General features: G+C 42.2%; 1 protein-coding gene across 5 annotated transcripts; it reads right to left on the bottom strand.

Moving 5' to 3' along the window:
* Nucleotides 1-923: 923 nt before the first annotated feature.
* ZBTB35 (zinc finger and BTB domain containing 35) lies at nucleotides 924-15,883 on the bottom strand. 5 transcript variants are annotated; one of them, XM_085529576.1, is made up of 8 exons: nucleotides 15,769-15,883; nucleotides 12,037-12,175; nucleotides 10,078-10,179; nucleotides 9,299-9,443; nucleotides 7,762-8,122; nucleotides 7,437-7,659; nucleotides 4,211-4,341; nucleotides 924-3,169 (listed from the first exon to the last, which is right to left on the bottom strand). In XM_085529576.1, the coding sequence occupies exons 2-8, from the start codon at nucleotides 12,158-12,160 to the stop codon at nucleotides 2,498-2,500; spliced, it is 1,758 nt and encodes a 585-aa protein (XP_085385702.1). In that variant the 5' UTR covers nucleotides 12,161-12,175; nucleotides 15,769-15,883; the 3' UTR covers nucleotides 924-2,497. The 5 variants fall into 5 exon arrangements, with proteins under 5 accessions (XP_085385702.1, XP_015704151.1, XP_085385701.1 ...); XM_015848665.3 differs by having other exon boundaries at nucleotides 15,779-15,883; XM_085529575.1 differs by having other exon boundaries at nucleotides 7,437-8,122.
* Nucleotides 15,884-16,818: the final 935 nt, after the last annotated feature.

Below are 16,818 nucleotides of genomic sequence, written 5' to 3'. Positions count from 1 at the left end.
ATGTTTACTTGCATTAATGTGGGACTTGGCTAGAGATCTGCTGTGTGAGTTTACAGTGTCACTGTTTTCACAGGGCAATGCAAAGGACTTCATAACTGGAGAACATTTACTGAAATACCTCTAAAGCTGCAATTTTTAAAGCAATAATCTCAAGGATCCCCTACAAGAAACTGTAAGGAGGGCAAAAATCAGCAGGTGTAGGATTATTTGTGGCACATCTGATACCACAGGTTCGAAAAGAGACATCAGTTGAATGAAAAACACTTGAGGATGGATTTAATGACCAGGAAAAATAAACGGAACAAAACTATTCCCTCTCACTGACATCAGTGGGATTACACTCCCTGTGGAACTTTAGGTCTAGGTCCCTGTTTAGCTTTAGGTCTAAGAGATTACACGGTGCAAAGAAAAAAGGTTTTTAAAAAGTGGCAAGTTACACAGAAAGAAAGTTGTTCTCGTTTGAGATGTTGTTAGCAGAGATGTGGTAGGAATAAAGATACATGGAACCATTTTGACAGCTCGCTGCTGGGCGCGGTGCCTGGCAGCAGCGCGGGCCGCCCTCACAGAGCTGTTCCCGCCCGCGGCACAGCCCGCCGCCATTTGCTGTCGTCAGGCAGCCCGCCATTTGCCCGCCTCCCGCCCGCCCCTCACAGCGAGGACGGCCTTGCCGCTCTGCCCCCTACTCCGTCAGACCACCCACCCCTCCTCTTCTCCCTGTCCTACCTTCACAAAGTTTTGGCTTTTAGTGGATACTGAAAAAAAAACAAAAAAAACCCCCATACTTCTAACCCCATCCCGTTTTCATGTTCACACTGTGAAATCCAGCCACGCCTCACACATTGCTCTTCGTTCCCTCTTTTCAGTGTCATTTTGCAGAAATTCAGCTGTTCACTCCGCAATCCAAGACAGAAATGCAAATCACGTTAATCAAATCGTTGGGAACTTTAATTGAGATCCATGTTTGTTTTGCAACAGTTTCTCAATGGATAAGATAAAACACAACAACCATTCTGCATGACACTAAATAAAAGCACAAATTTCAGGAAATAATCCTGCCTTTGGAGAAGACAGAATGGAAAAGCTTGATTTTAACTAAGAGCTACAGGATTACTAAGTGCATTAGAGAACTTCCTTTGAAGCCCTTCGCTTAAGGCTTTGCAAAGGAAGTTCTTCAGAAGCGTAGAACTCTATAGTCTCAAGGCAGTAATTGAGAATTAGGAGTCCTTAACACGGCTGAACACAGATCTAGACAGATACTTTCTAAACAAACATAACCTTTAAAATTAAATTAATAGCCCATTACTATAATGAGATTGATTGTTAACACTGAGATGTGACACCATAATTGCCAGCCACTCCGCTGTTTCTGCTTTATCAGATGATATAAATAGTGCAACATTTCACGGTTGGTATTGTTTTATTGTGTAATATTGAGTAAAATGCTTATACCCCCTCCTTTCCGATCCCCAGTTTAGCACTCATACCTATGGCTTTTTATTTTTATTTTTAGCACAATGTCTTTGTGTCAAATGTCAGAACTTCATTTCGAAAAAAAGAGAAACAAGCAACCAAGAATCCAACACCATATAGACAAGTCTTCTCTGCATTTGTTTAAACATATTCACTTTCAAAAACGAGTATTTATAAAAGTCTGCTGGTAGCTTTCCTCCAGCTCACGTTTAACACAGTCTCTAATGTGTCCCTTTAGAGTGTTCTATTATCCCCATGTTATTTGGTTCTTCCCCCGACACTCCTCATAGTAAGTGTAATGCAAAAAAAAATTAAAAAAAAATAATAAAAATCAGTAGATGACAATTTCAAGCAAAAATAAAAGCACTAAAACATTACCTACATTGCCTTTTACTGAACGAGGTTCCTGAACACTTCAGGAGCTCTGTGGAAATTCCACCAGTCAGTGTTGAAAAGGCACAGAATTTTTGTGCTCTGAGATCTCCAGCAAAAATATTTTTCGCCCAGAATGAAAGTTCAGAAGTTCCAGCTTGATATAAAGAAATGCAGGGACTGCTGTCAGACACAGCACCGCAGGTGGATGGCAGGCACACTGCCCAGAAAATTCACAGGTACCGGATGGATCGTTTGTATGAGAAGCCACCAGATTTTACTAATTCTTCTGTCACAGACACCCTGCAAATCTATAACAACAGCTTGCTTCTTAAGCAAGAAGAGGTGAAGTCATTCTTACACATAACGAGCGATGGTCTAACAGTAATACAAGCTATTCATTATTAAAATTCTTGCAAAGCTGCCCGTTTCTGTGGTAGTTTCTGTTCTGTGGTATTACATGAATAACAGTTATTTTTCACGTGTGACAGAAATTCAGTTGTACACGAAGAAAGCTAATTTTGGTCCACTTGTCCAGCTTCCAAAGGACAGCATATTTGAAAGATGACCACTGACAGTTCAAAAATCAATGTAAAAGTTAACAAAAAAGAATTTGGTATTATAATCCTAAGCCTGCACAGAGTTGTTAACTGTCCTAGTTGTCCACCTTTTCATCGTTTGTTTCCACTATCTGTTGAGTTTTTAACTCTTCAGCCTGTTCATGAACTTCTTTACCTGCATCATCTGCATCATCTATGCAACTAGGTTCCTTTTCTCCTGGATCTCCTTGGTCAACACTCTCATATTCTACTTGTTCGAGGTCAGTGCCATCTATAAGTTCTGCTCGTACTTCTTCCATCTGTATTTGATTAACATGCTCAACATGCAACTGCTCCACATGAACTTCAGCACCTTGTTCAGTTTGAATGTGCTCCACTTCCAGGTAGCTAATTTGCACCTGTTCTTGCAGTTCATCCATCTGTGTGCCTTTCACTTGATTGTCCTGTATGAGATCCTGGTGCATCTGTTCCACAGTAACCTGTGCAGGATCCACTTGTACCTGAATTACTGGTAGGACATGAACTTGCTCCACTTGTTCTATTATAGTCATTGATGTTACTGGTTCACCTTCCACAGCTTCCACTGGAAGAATCTCTTCTGTCACTAGTCGGTCTGAAATATTATGTGTGTCTTTTAGATGCCTCCTCAGCTCACTGCCTTGCATAAACCACAAATCACATAAAGTACAGTGGTTGGGTTTGTCGCCAGTGTGGATTACCAAGTGATCTTTAAACTGATCCCAGCTGTTAAACACGCTGTTACAAACCTGAAACAAAAGACCCAGGGAGTATAACAGTGCCAACAGAAATATGACAAAGTATAATGCCTACTTCTTTCCATTAATACAATGTAGCTTATTAAGACATAGATTAAAGAAAAACCCAACACATGTCAAAGGTAAAACCTGAGAAGCTAGCTTCAGATCAACAGAGCAGCTGTTACTAAGAAGTATGTCATTTTGAGTTGCTACCAAATTTATCAGTCAGTACAGTGCTTGGAATTGCTTATTTCAACTCTATGTGAAATTTAGATGAAGAAGCATGTCCCACTAAGTGTCTGGTGCAAGAATTATGGGCAGAAAGTCTTGTTAGTGAAGGTTCTAGATGCAGGACTTCTAGTCAGTTCTGATCACAGCATCAGGAGGTTTAACTAGCTAGATTAAACTCTCACATTTTGTCATTTCTAAAAAACATCCCTCTTAAATCTTTTAAAACTACATCCACGTTAGTTCTGCCCAGCTACAAGTATTGTCTACTCTGCAGACACATTATTTTGAGCACATGTCCTTCCCTCCAGCTGGCACGGAGATGAGTAGCTTGAAAATGACACACAAAGACACTGCAGAAATGAGCATATCTATCTACAGAATTTATATTTGCTTAAAAGATATTATGGATTGTCATCATAAAATGGAATGACTTTACAGATAAAGTCATCATACTGAGTATCAAACAGAAGAATAATAAAACAGGAAATTACAGAGTACTTTGTATTTTGGACTTGAGTGAAGCATGCACACAAGCAGGAAAAGGCTAGTTCAGAGCATCAAGAACCCTGATAAAGTTGTAGAAATAATAAGAAAATATTATAAAATCCCATACCAATAATGTTGCATTTCAAATGGCAATATCTAGATATCAGAACTTATCTGCACATCATGGTTGAATGAGATTCTTGTATTTATTGTAATAAGAGAAACCCTTGTTGACATAAGCCTGCTCCCATTGCCTTCCCTGCTTAGTACACCCACACTCCCAGTACAGGATGGAGGTGTCCAGCCTCATACTCTGCAGCCCTCATTACCCACCTGACATTCATACAGCTTCTTCCTTCCCTTTTTAGCTCCAGCTCCAGACTGGCAGGCTGTCAAGTGACACTTGAGCGTGCTATTCCGAGCGAAACGTTCATGGCAGTTTGGACATTCAAATGGTTTTTCACCTGTAAAGACAGACACAAGGATTTATAAGTGCATAAAAACAACCAGTCTTCTGTCAGCTTTCCCTCCTTCTGCTCTCGCTTTTGCAAAAGTTGATAAATACGCTGTAAAGACTTGGCCAGCTGAACTGCTCTAAGAATAAATTTTACTCATGTAAATAAAAGGGCAAAAGCCTAATGCGATGTTGAGTCCCATCTAGAAAAAGACAATACAGCATCATTGCTGGCACTGTCTGAAGCACATTTTAAGTACGTTTCTTCTCAAAGTCTGATAATTAAGCTGGCATTAATGTGACTACAGAAAAAAACTAGTTAACGAGGCAGAAGCATTTCAGTGAACAATGTAAAAAACATACATTGGCGAAATTAAGTTTAAAGCCTGCAGTTTCAGGAAGACAGACAACACTGACAGGGATGGAAAGCCAATACATCCACATTTTTGGAAATAGATAGAAATGCCTGTGTAGCTTTTCAACAGAAATCCACACGTAGCCAATAATTCCTTCTCACACAGCTGGGGGCCACGGAAGAAGTTAAAAGGTGCAAATATTCCCAGTATCCATTATGAAAGGCAATGTTTTCGGAGCGTACTGCATAGGTAAGGCAGAGCATGCAGAACTGCCATCAGTCTGCCACATTAAAAATCACAGACTGTGCAAGAGCAGCAACACATGGATAAGCCAAGGTGACAGAACAGCATAGAACTCCCAGCACAGAATTACACTTGGTCTGTGATTTAGCCACATTTAAATAGTTCCTTGCTGCAAGCCACTGCCCAGCCAGAGGCAGACCTATTCTACTCCTGCTCAGATTCTGCAGTAATCTCCAACATGTTCTGACAAATGCACCCAGGAACGACAACTCAGTGATAACAGTGCCAACATCCAAGGGCCAAAAGAAGGTGAGTGTCTGCACAGTGTGTCAGCACCACAGCCCAGGCTGCATGGCACAGAGGGATGGTGGACAGCATGCACAACTCCTCCACTTCCATCACCACACAAGTACTTCAGAAACTCTATACAGGTTAAAAAACAACAACAGCAAAAACAACAAAAACACCATCACAAAACGAAATAAACAAACAAAAAAAACACCTATAAAAAAAAAGTGCTTCGCTTTGAGAAATATTCAGCAGACAGAATTATCAGTAAAATCAGAGCAAATCAAAGCTCTTCTATCTCTTTTAGCTAGGGGATATAAGGTTTGCAAAATACCAGGATGAAGCAGGCATATTGAGAGCAGCAGCTTCCATCTAGGATTGACTTCTGCATGAGGAAATTGCTCTTCTTATGAAAGTCAACCTACACCTGCTGGCTTTAATTGGTATACACTACATATGTGCATCCTTGCAGAATTTCTGTTGTGCGAGTTACTTCTGACTGGCAAGTGAAACCTCATTCATTCTCATGGGGGGAGGAAAAAGACACGATCATTATACTACACCAAAACAATCTGCTTTATGAATTCTGTCAGTACTGTCAGAAGTACATGACATGCAGGACAATCTGGAGGACAGACTTTTTTTTTAATTTAAAAAAAAAAAAAGGGGGGAGAATTCTTCAGGCAGTGTACATGAATGTTAGAGAGGCTGTCCATTCTGATTGCTTTTACTGAGACAAGGAACAGCTTTTGCTGATGTCAAGTTCCTGCATGGAGCAGAATTAACAAAATGAATAAACAGACTATTTCTTCTGCACCTGTTACCTTAATGCTATTGCTGGTGCTGCAATTCAAAAAGCACCAGGACAAAATAGTTCATAGGACATTTTCTCCCTGAACATTTTGAACATTTCATTTTACATAGCATTCAACAAATTCTGTACAGAATTCAGTTTAGAATGCCTTTCCGTCAGCAGGATTTTTCCCACTAACCTTATGAGACCTCAATGAAGTGGTATAATATGGTGTGATTCCAAGGCCAACATTTCCAAGACATAAAGCTGGAAGTAATTAAATTCTATGTTATAGTTGTACCAATAAATATTGATAAAGTTCTCTGTACTGCTTGAGTTCTCTGCTCAATTGCTTTGTCCCAAAATCCTGCCACATCAGCTACCACCTGAAGGAGATACCTAATTTACTGTTAATCTGCCGCAAACTTTTATCTGAAAATACTTTTGCTATACAGCCTGTAGTAAGTTCAGTCATAGCAAAGAAATGCTCCCTACTTTATAGAGTAAGGATTTTCCAAAGACTCTCTGCAAAAGCAAATTTTAAAGAGCTACTGTGAATGGAACAGACTAAATATAGTGTCATAGATAAGGTTCGGATGTCCCACACACAGATTTGAAGAAGTTCTATTTAAAAGGCTTTAAGAATGAACTGCAAAGGAATAGAGCTGCTGCCCTCCATCAGATTCTTACTGACATGTTAATCAAAATCATCTGGAAGATCATATAGTTTACACTCAAAAAGTTGTCCACATAATGCTTAATATCTATTCACATGGATATTTTAACGAGATGAAGAAGTAGCGTGTTAATCTCCCTTGCTATAAGGAAGAAAGAAGGAGTGTGAGTCACCTTGCAATCCAAAGACACTATTCATATTTCAAAAAGGTAGACTTTACAGTAACAGAAGTCTCCTACAGTCACTAGAAACGTTTTGCCGTTAATTAGCAAACACAGTCAAATTGCAGATGACAAGAGAAAGGACAGAACTGCAATGGGAGGATATTTCACACTGACAAGCTCAAAGTTCAGATACTGTTTAAGCAGAAGAATGTATCAGTAAAATTGTAAAAATAAAAGTAGCTGCTCTTGGTTTAGTACTTTTAAAGAAGTAAACATGCCTCATCAAATCATTAATAGCCAATGTTTAAAACACTCGAGAAGCTTCATTAGGTCTTTCTGCTTCAGGTGTGTATTTTTAATAATTAAAAAAGTCTCAAATCCTCAGTTCATATCAACAGCAAAAAACCACCAGCAAAGAATCATAAATATATTTCTACAATTCTTTGATTACAGCGTTAGCTAGAAGCCCAGTATTTCTAGCACTCACATGCTCTCTTTGTTATATCAGCTTCTTCCTCAAAGTATGCAAAAACCCAAACTGCTAGAGCTAAAGCCACAAGAACTCGACTACAGCAGTGCTCTTACCTGTGTGTTTCCGGAGGTGCTCTTTAAAATGCCCAAAGTGGTCAAACTGTTTATCACAGTACTGGCATATATGTATTTTTTTGCCAGGTCTTTGCTTCTTAGGGGCACCACCTTCATCAAGGTGGTAACAGGTGAGGTGCTGTTTCAGAGCATTCTCTCGTAGGTACCTTTTATTGCATATGTCACACTTGTAACTCTCAGTAGAGTGTGTTTTCATGTGTTCCTTAAAATGGTAAAACAATTTAAATGAACGGTTACATTTCTCACAGTGGAATAAATTGTTCACGTGTGACAGTTGAAGTTCCACAATTTCAATACCTTCTACCTGTTTGCATGAAGGATCAGCTGCATTGTCAGCTTTTTCTTGGATCTGGCATTTTCGCTCTCCCTGTCGATACTTGCTAGTGATATCTGCCAAAAGAGCCAAAGCAGATTCATCGGATGTACCCGTTGTCTGTATGTACTTTATGGACTGCTCTGCAGAAGCTACTTCCTCAAGTGTCTCAATGTCTTCTTCCACTTCAATTGTTCCCTCAGCAATCTCAACTTCAATTTCAACAGGCTCTGATTCTGCAGATGGCAGTGTTTCTGTGATAACATTAGATGTTTCAGCTATCTTCCTCTTTTTCACTTTACTTTTACCTTCTGTTTCATTTGATTCTAAGGCTGATGAATTTTCTTTGTTTCTGTAAAATACATGTGTAAACATGGTTAAGATCTACAAATGCTTACATAAAAGCTCCTACCTGATAGAAAGCTTCCACATAAAACACCTAGGTGTTTCTCAATGAAGCTGGATGATTAATGACCATATAACCTGAGTGCACTGCACAAGCTGTTTTCCCCTTATCCTGTACCCCTCAGAGCTGCAAACCAGAAGGTTAGTGCTATGGAGCTTTTTACATGAGGTTATTATATTCTCTTACAGAGCCCTGCTATGAAACAGATCAATAAGAAAGACCAGTTAGCCTAATGGCATAAGTTAACAGAGCAACTTGTCAAATTTTGTACTTTTTTCTACTCAGAGATAAGACTCAAGTGCTTTCTCTGTTATCAATCTCTTAAGCTCTGAAGAGCATCCTATTGACTGTGGCACCTTAAAGTTAGAAACCACAAGAACTGTGATTCCGTACAATGATTACTGTAAAATCTTGCACTTCAGGAAAGAACAGAAGGTGACAGAAGAGAGAAAAAAATAGAGAAGACAGTGAGATGTGGAAAGAATACTCTATTTAATTTTCTGGGCTTTAACAAACTACCCAGCTCTGTTTCCCTCGTCCCTGCATCACCCACACACACAACATTCTTCCTCCAAGACATCAGAGACACCAACCCATGACAACCTCAGGCAGAGCTGAGTGAGACTGTTTCCAAGGCTGACTCTGAAGATTATCCATAGTGTTGAAGTTTTACTTCCAGATTTTCAGGTTTGAAAATGGTCAGGTATTATCTCAAATCAGTCTAATGAGATTAATCCAAAGGCTTTTACCCGCCTTTGCAGTCAGATGATTTTTTTCATGAAATCTAGTCATGCAGGAGGACTGCTGAATCACGGCCTCAACCACTGATTGACCACTTGAGGCAAGCAATGAGTCAGCATGGGAGCACAGGTGAAGGCAATTCAGCTGTGTGACCAGAGAGAGGCTTATGCATGGTACCAAGCAGTGACATGGGCAGACTAAGCAAAGCTACATATACAATTCTGACCCAGTTATTGTAATAGAAGAGAATGGGGCCCCACACAAGATTATAAGGTTCCCTGATAAGGATCAGCAATTCAAAATACTAGCAGATGGCTCTAGTAAGAAGATTTTTAAGACCACATTTCAGTGTTTGTAAGAGAAGGAGGATTACGTATTTACCTGATTTCAAGAGCTTTGATTGCTTCTAACATCTGCAGATATTCTGCCGCTTTCCAAACATCATTTGCTTCTTCCTCACCTTGGACCATTAGTTTCGCTGTATAGGTGAATTCTATTAGGTGACGAAATGCCATGTTACTTACACCTGTTAAGAAAAAAAGAAAAGCAAATTACCAGAGCCTCTATCTCATGAACCTTGCATGCTTCCCTGCTCAGAATTTTGTTCACAATACTTTAGATGGCAGTGTCATAAGGTGACATCCTTAAAAGGCTCATGTTGGAATAACAAGCCTGGTACAGAAACATGGAAATTTGAAACACCTACAGAATAGTGCCATGACAAATACAGGAGTATGGGAAAAATAATGTGAATAAAGAGCTCTACTTACAGAGAGATTAAATGTATACATTTATATAGAAAAATACAATCTCTGTCTCAGAAGACTTCTGATCAACAAGTTACTAGAAGTATACTGACAGTTCCATGAAATCACTCCCTGCCTACAAGGGAAGTATTGCTCCATGTTTGTCCCATTCTTGCACTCCTGCTAAGGCATCTACCACTAGCCATCACTGGGAGCCTTTTCTGCATGAACAGAATGGCTTTTATCATGGAAAAGGTCAGTCTGCTAGTCATAAAAAATTACAAGGAAAACTCATGAACTGAGACCTTAAAAATTAACTGTTATCATCAGGCATGCATGTCTGCCTCTATTAAGGATTCATTACCAGCTCCAGTACACAATGCTGAAAACTTTTATCTACATGAATCAGATTACCTTCAATCTCCACCAAGGGCTCCTGAGTGAAATCTTGGAAGAATCTGTAGAAGAACTGGCTACAGGCAGCAAGGACAGCTTTATGAGCTTTGAAATGGTGGCCTGCCAAGAGAGACAAAAATTTAAGATAACACCTTACTAATTTATACTGTAGAGTAAGTGCAGATGAACAAAAGAAAGCAGCTGTAAAATCTGTTTTACAAACCTGCCCTAACAACATACAGCCACGTGTATCAGCAGAGAAGGGAAAGCCTTTGACACAGGCCCCCTTTACGTTCTTCTCCTGAAATTACAAAGATAAGGATTTGATTGGGTGGACTCTTCAGTGAACAAAGAACTAGCTAGTACAGAGAGTGCTAGCACCATCAGAGCATGGTGTTCAGTATCCCAGTGTCTGGATGGAGATCAGTGACAAGTATTGACAAGGGAGATTTAGATTGGACATAAGGAAGAAGTTTATTACAATAAGGGGGAGGAGGCATTGGAACAGGTTGCCAGAAAGGTAGAAGCCAAATCCTTGGAGACATTCAAGGTCAGACTGCATGGGGCTCTGAGCAATCTGATCTAGCTGCGGACGATCCTGTTCATTGCAGGGGAGTTGGACTAGATGACCTTTAATGGTCCCTTCCAACTCAAAAGACTCTGTGATTTAATGTGTCTCCTTGTAACATGAGATACTACTGCAGTAGTAGTAGTACTCTAGTAGTACTCCTATTCCGTGCACATGCCTGCTGACATCACTGGACTGGCATTGCTAAAGTTCTGCAATTCAATCATTTCAAGTACTTTTTTACTCCAGAGTTTTTCTTTTCAAATATTTATGGTAAATCCCTGTGAAAACTTTTTCACGTGTGTCTTGGGCACAGCTCTCAGATATTATCCAAGTTTGCTGTGCTTTTTACCACTCTTACACACTGATCTAATTTTATCACCACTTCAGCTAGCATAAACACAGCTGTAGAACAGAAGCGGTTCTCCCGTTTTCCAGGCTATGTACTTCCTATCACTGTACCACCATGGCACAGGCACAAACACTTGTAGTGCTTCATGGGATTGAGATAAGAAATGCAGTATAGATTAGAACTGTACAAATGTATAAGAAAACAGTTTTGAGCCCAATATACAGGACTGTTATAACACTAGAGCACAAACAAACATTCTGGCTAAGTTTTGTGCAAGCACTGGCAGTGAAACCCTGGCAACTGCAGAAGAGTAATCTTTTCTTCATTTGCTTTCTTTTTTCTAAGACAGGTTTTACATGACCCTTTTCCTTCAAGTGAGCAATGGTTACACTTTCAAGGGTCAGGCAGTATTTCTTAACTTGAGGCTGTCCTATTGGATACTGGCTTTCTTCCTTGAAGTGTCCATCCTTTATAGGAAATGTTTAGTGCAAAAAAGAAATCTCAGGCTATCTCTCAGACACCACTGTTTCTGATGGGATAATAAGCACTTGCATCTCTGTCTTCCCTTTAGACTAATACTTGATGTCTCTAGGACACACACAAAAAAGGAGAAGTGAGTTCTTCCACCTTATTTTAGCAACATTTAAAAAGCAGTATGCAGATACTATAGAAGCACAGAAGCAATCTTACTTCAAGCTGTTTTTAAATAGTATTTGTACAAATTCTCTGCATGCAAACAGTCAGCGTAAGTTAGAGAAAAATATTTTTAAGATATTTTAGAAATACATAACATTAAATACAGTACAGCAGTTACAAAGTGGGATTCTATCTAAAAGTATTCAGCCACTTATTTGAAAAAGCAGAAGCACAATTACTAATGACTGTTGGAGACTCTGTCCACCCCAACACTTTAAAAGAAATTCTGAAAGCAACCTGCAGCCCATTCAGTAGCACGAATTTGTTAGCAGTCTGACAGCTGACCTGTGACAAACGCAAGACATCCCTGCAGGATATCACAGTTCTCTGTATAACAACTGGTCCACGTGCCCATACATACCGTCCACAATTAGAGTGATGTCTGTGAACTGGTCCTGCTCACGCTGTTCATTCAATCTATCCAAAATGACTTTATAGTGTTCTGGGAATTCCTGGATGCATTCCATTTTTTCCTCAGCTTCCATGGCAGAAGGAAAAGCCTGTGAAATACACATTAGCAGAGTAAGAATACCTTGCCACTCAGTTGGTGCAGCTTACCTTACACACATGAACAAATTGGTACTTTTCAGGGACTACAAAACCAAGAGATACACCAAACTACCATGACAACAGGCTTCCCATGTTCTAACTAGCAGGTAAGAAACATTAGAGTTAATTTAGTATGGCCTTATGTCAAACAGCAGTCAAACTGAATTTCCTTATTCTCCAATTCAGTGAGGACTCATTTCTCTCAAAGCAAATAATGCAGGGATATAACATGTCTACTGCTAACTACTTAACTACAACTCATCACTGCAGTGACAGGATGTTTACAGTCACTTCCTGCAATTTGATCAATTTATAAGGTGGAAGAACAGTTGCTAACGCTCCCTTGCTTAATGTACATTCTATATCCAGTGAATACAACATGTTTACTTTGTTTAAGTAGGAAAGTCCTAAGGTAGCACTTGTAAACTTCTGAGCAGGTTGGAGTTGCCAGAGAGTTGAAGAGTCTCTACCCTCAAGAGCAAGAAGGCTTTTGTTTCATTCACAGTCAAGTAGTTTCTCCCCTGCTGGGTGAAATATTTGTTGCCAACCTCTTGATAGAGATAAGTGGGCTGTAATCCTATGGCCCTTCCTCCCTTACTGATACAATAATCGTAGCTGGGGGTGGAAGGAAGGTTCTCAGACATCAGAAGGTTTAGCATAACTGCCTGTGGAGACACCTCAGCTGCTTATGCAAAACAATCTTTGGAGAGAATCCAATCACTAGAAGCAAAGCATTTCATAAGTTAGCTGCAGAAAAAATGACTTCAGATTTATGCAGCAGCCCTCATCTTCAGCACCCACACTCATATGGTCCTCATGCTGAGAATGCTTCAGAAAAAAATGAAGACATTTCAGAGTCACATTAGTACAGAAACCTCAGTTTGTTTCACATTCTAACTCACTGTGAAGAACATGCGGCTTCTGAGAGAAGACAGTGAGACTCAAAGGAATCTGAGAAATACTCTTTGCTACACTGTTAAGCTCAGTATAGACCAAAGGAAGAGAGCAGAGCAGTTAGTATTACTAAATACAGAAATGAAAATTTTCAGTGTGGCAAAGAAGCAGTTGCTTTCAGGACGCTAGAAGAAACTATATGAGAGGGGTGTTGTCTCTCCCAGTGCAGATTTTTCTGTGTGTGTGATTGGAACTGGAAAGCCCGAGTGTAAACCTGTCCTGAGTGCACTCACTGCACCTGTGCTGCTGTCAGCATGCAGACCAGCTCCCTCGTGTGGCTGCATAAGTTCTGTTTTGCTTCCAACAAGTGCATATACCAGTATAAGGGGGTTGACAGAAAAAGAGAGGAAAATAATTATCTAATAACTATGAAAGCAAAAGTTATTTTCTTACTACTAACATATCAAAGAAAGGAAAACCTCAGATTTGTATTTTAATCACAAAACATGGTCTTCCTTGGATCTCAGAGAAACTGTCCCTTGGAGATGGTAAAAGGGGAAAAAAAGACAAAAAGAATTGCTTAGAGAAGTCCAGTTCTGCCTGCTACCAGTGCTTTGCCAAGTGGGCTCTGAAATACGTATTAGACTCTCAAAGGGGAGGAGGAGATCAGCCTGTGGGAGGCAGTGAGGTGGAAGGAATGAATGCTGCTGCCTTCACTCATCTATTCCAATGAGCCTTAGACAGAACACTGCAGTCATCTGGGTTTCCACATCAAGTGTCACGTGGGAAATTGTCAGCCATTTACTTCAGTGCTTAATTCTCCCTGCTTTTTTGGGGGGGAAATCATACAAGGATAGATGGTGTGAAGTTAAAAACACCGAGTCACAGGGGTTGAAAGGGACCTCAAGAGATCATTGAGTCCAGCCCCTAAAGCAGGTACCCTACAGAGGTTCATACAGGTAGGTGCCCAGCCAGGTCTTTAATACTTCCATAGGAGGAGATTCCACAACCTCCCTGGGCAACCTGTTCCAGTGCTCTGTAACCCTTAGTGCAAATCAGTTCTTTTGCATGTTAGTATGGAACTTCCTGTGTTCGAGTTTTAGGCCATTGCTCCTCGTCCTACCACTACACAGCACAAGGGACTGGCCTCAACCCTTCACCTCCCACCTCCCTATGGACATTTATAAATATTAATCAGATCCCTTCTCAGCATTCTTTTCCCCAGGCTGAACAGGCCCAGGTTATTCAGCCTTTCCTCATACAGTCTTTCCTCCAGGCCTTCTGTCATCTTTGCAGCCTGCTGATGGACTTCTTCTATGAGATCCCTGCTTTTTGTTTGGCCTTTTTATTTATTTATTTATTTATTTTTTCTCTGAACAGTGGAGCTCAGAACTGGACACAAAATAATATCCTAAAAGTAAAGCCAAACCAGCTTTTGGTCCTCAAATACCATCATTCCTACCCATCCAAATGTAATTTGGAATTAAATTGCCATGTCCATGGGGGTATGTTAAAAAACAAACAAAAAAAAACACCCCAAGCTGACCTCAAAATAATAATAAACAGCTCCCTACCAAACAGACCTCTTCTTTTTTTTCTTTTCCCTCAAAAGCTTCCCTTCTTTTCCCTCAAAGCTTCAGTCTTTCTCAGAAGATTTAAAACGGAAAACGAAATAAGGAGGAAAAAAAAGGGGGGGGGGGAAAGCACACAGGACTGCACAGTTTATGGGTAACTTACAGCCCTGAGTTAGTACAAGGCTCAGTAATATTGTGTGGGGGAGGAAGCAACAAAAAAACCCAAGGTTTTTGTAATGTTTGCTGAGAACGTCGCCGCTCTGGAGCAGGAAGGGAGGAGTCACCACAGGGATTACACTTGGGCCCTCATTCCAGCGCTGGAAGCCCTTCCATTGCTTTACACCTAACTCTTGTGGGAGAGCTCAGCCAGTGGCTCTATTTCTCACTCCTTGGTGAAACTGCTCGTGAAACGGGACGCGTGTGGCCCGGCACGGAGCAGCTCGGCCCCTACAGCCGCAGCTCATGGAGCTGATGATTTAGCTGTGCCGTGCACACCGCGCGGCGCCCATTGCAACCAGACGGGCTGCGCCCCGCGCTTCTCCTCAGCGCCCACAATGGCGCCGGTCGCTGCGCCCCGCCCCAGGCTCTGCCGTCGCTCATCCCGCGTCCCGCCCTCAGCCGCAGCCAGCCCCGCCCAGCGCTGCAGCCCGCGCTCCGAACGCACCGCCAGGCCCTCCTATTGGCGGGAGCCGCTGCCAATCATCGCGACTCTCCGCCAATAGTAGCGCCACAGCGAGCATCGCCTCTGACGGGGCAGCCAATGGGCGCCCGCCCAGTGCCCGGAGCGGGAGCAGCCGGAAGGCCTGGTCGGGGCCGAGGTCCCGCCGGGCACGGGCCGCCCGGGAGCGTCGCGGCGGCCGCGGATGGCGGCGGTGTCCGCGCGGGAGCCCGCGGTGCGGCCCGACACACCGGCGGGACGAAGGACGCGCCCGGCGGCGCCGCCGCCTCGTTAGCCCTTATTACGTCATCAAAGCGCGCATTAAATCGATCTTTTTTCGGATCGCGGGCGGGCCAGGCTCGGCGCAGCGCCCCGCGGGGCCACGCGAAGGTTGTTCCCGGCACTGACCGGCACCGACCGGCACTCACCGCTCCGCCGCGCCGCGCTCGCGCTGTTCCCGCTTCCTGCTGCCCCGCACGCTGCAGAGCGGGGCGGGCGCCGGCCAATCGCGACTCGCATTCCCGGCCTGCCCCGCGCGGCGGAACTGGGAGCTGCGTCACGTTCCACACGGCGCGGGCGGGGCGGGGCGGGGCGCTGTGCGGGGCGCGGGGCATGACGGGAGATGTAGTGCGGGAACTGCCGCCATCTTGCGGGCGGCCTGCGCACGGCACGGCACGGCCCTCACTAATGGTACCACACAGCGCGGCTGTTTACAAGCTTGTTTTACTGACACCTTCAGCACGTCGCCATCGTGACAAATCCATGTAACTTTATTATATTCCTCCTCCACCAGAAGTTAACAAAGCGCTGGGCGTAGAAATGCTGCTGTCAAGTGTCAGCAGCACCAACTAGTTCAAGACAGTGTTTTTTAGTACATGAGGTCCCGGGCATCAAATGCACTGTGTCAGCTTTATTAACACGGATGGTTTGTAATGTAAAACACATTGAGGTCAGTTGTATCCCTTTTATTTCATGTTATTACCTACCGGCTTTGCAAATATCATTATATTAATATACGCTCTCAGTCGGTCTGTTCAGACCATTGTCTTGATCTAGAAGAAATTCCATCAGAAAGCTACAACCTATTTTTCAGGTGTGTTCAATTGTATTAGGAACGCTGACAGCAATACCTAAGGGGGTTTTAGACTGGAAAAGCTGTTGGATAGTAAAACAGGGTGAGCTCCAGCAGACGGTGACATCTCCACCATCATCTTCTCCCTCTGGAGACTGAAGGAGTGACTTGTGTTCTTGTGTTGCAGTCTAAGCGTTGTGTGCTGAGTGGTAAAAATTTAACCTGATCTGCAGAAGGTTTAGCCAGGGGACCAAAATGCCTTTGTAACTGAGAATTCTAGAAATTCTATCACCAAAATGCCTTTGTAACTGAGAATTCTAGAAATTCTATGCAACTGTAAACAATAGGTGCAAAAAATGTGGATAATAAACTGCACTTGTTAATTCTTTCCTATGT

Source organism: Coturnix japonica, chromosome Z (assembly GCF_054131305.1).
Source record: "Coturnix japonica strain WE chromosome Z, WE-NBRP24, whole genome shotgun sequence".
NCBI classification, from domain to species: domain Eukaryota; kingdom Metazoa; phylum Chordata; class Aves; order Galliformes; family Phasianidae; genus Coturnix; species Coturnix japonica.
The sequence above is the reverse complement of the archived record's forward strand: the minus strand, read 5'-3'. Positions and strand labels throughout refer to the sequence as shown.

Coding starts and splice junctions, on each gene's coding strand:
- ZBTB35 (XM_085529575.1), bottom strand. CDS start 12,160: ATGGAAGCTGAGGAAAAAATGGAATGCATCCAGGAATTCCCAGAACAC. Junction 10,180..12,036: donor CATCACTCTAATTGTGGACG/GTATGTATGGGC, acceptor CTCTCTTGGCAG/GCCACCATTTCAAAGCTCAT. Junction 9,444..10,077: donor GCCCTTGGTGGAGATTGAAG/GTAATCTGATTC, acceptor TTTTCTTAACAG/GTGTAAGTAACATGGCATTT.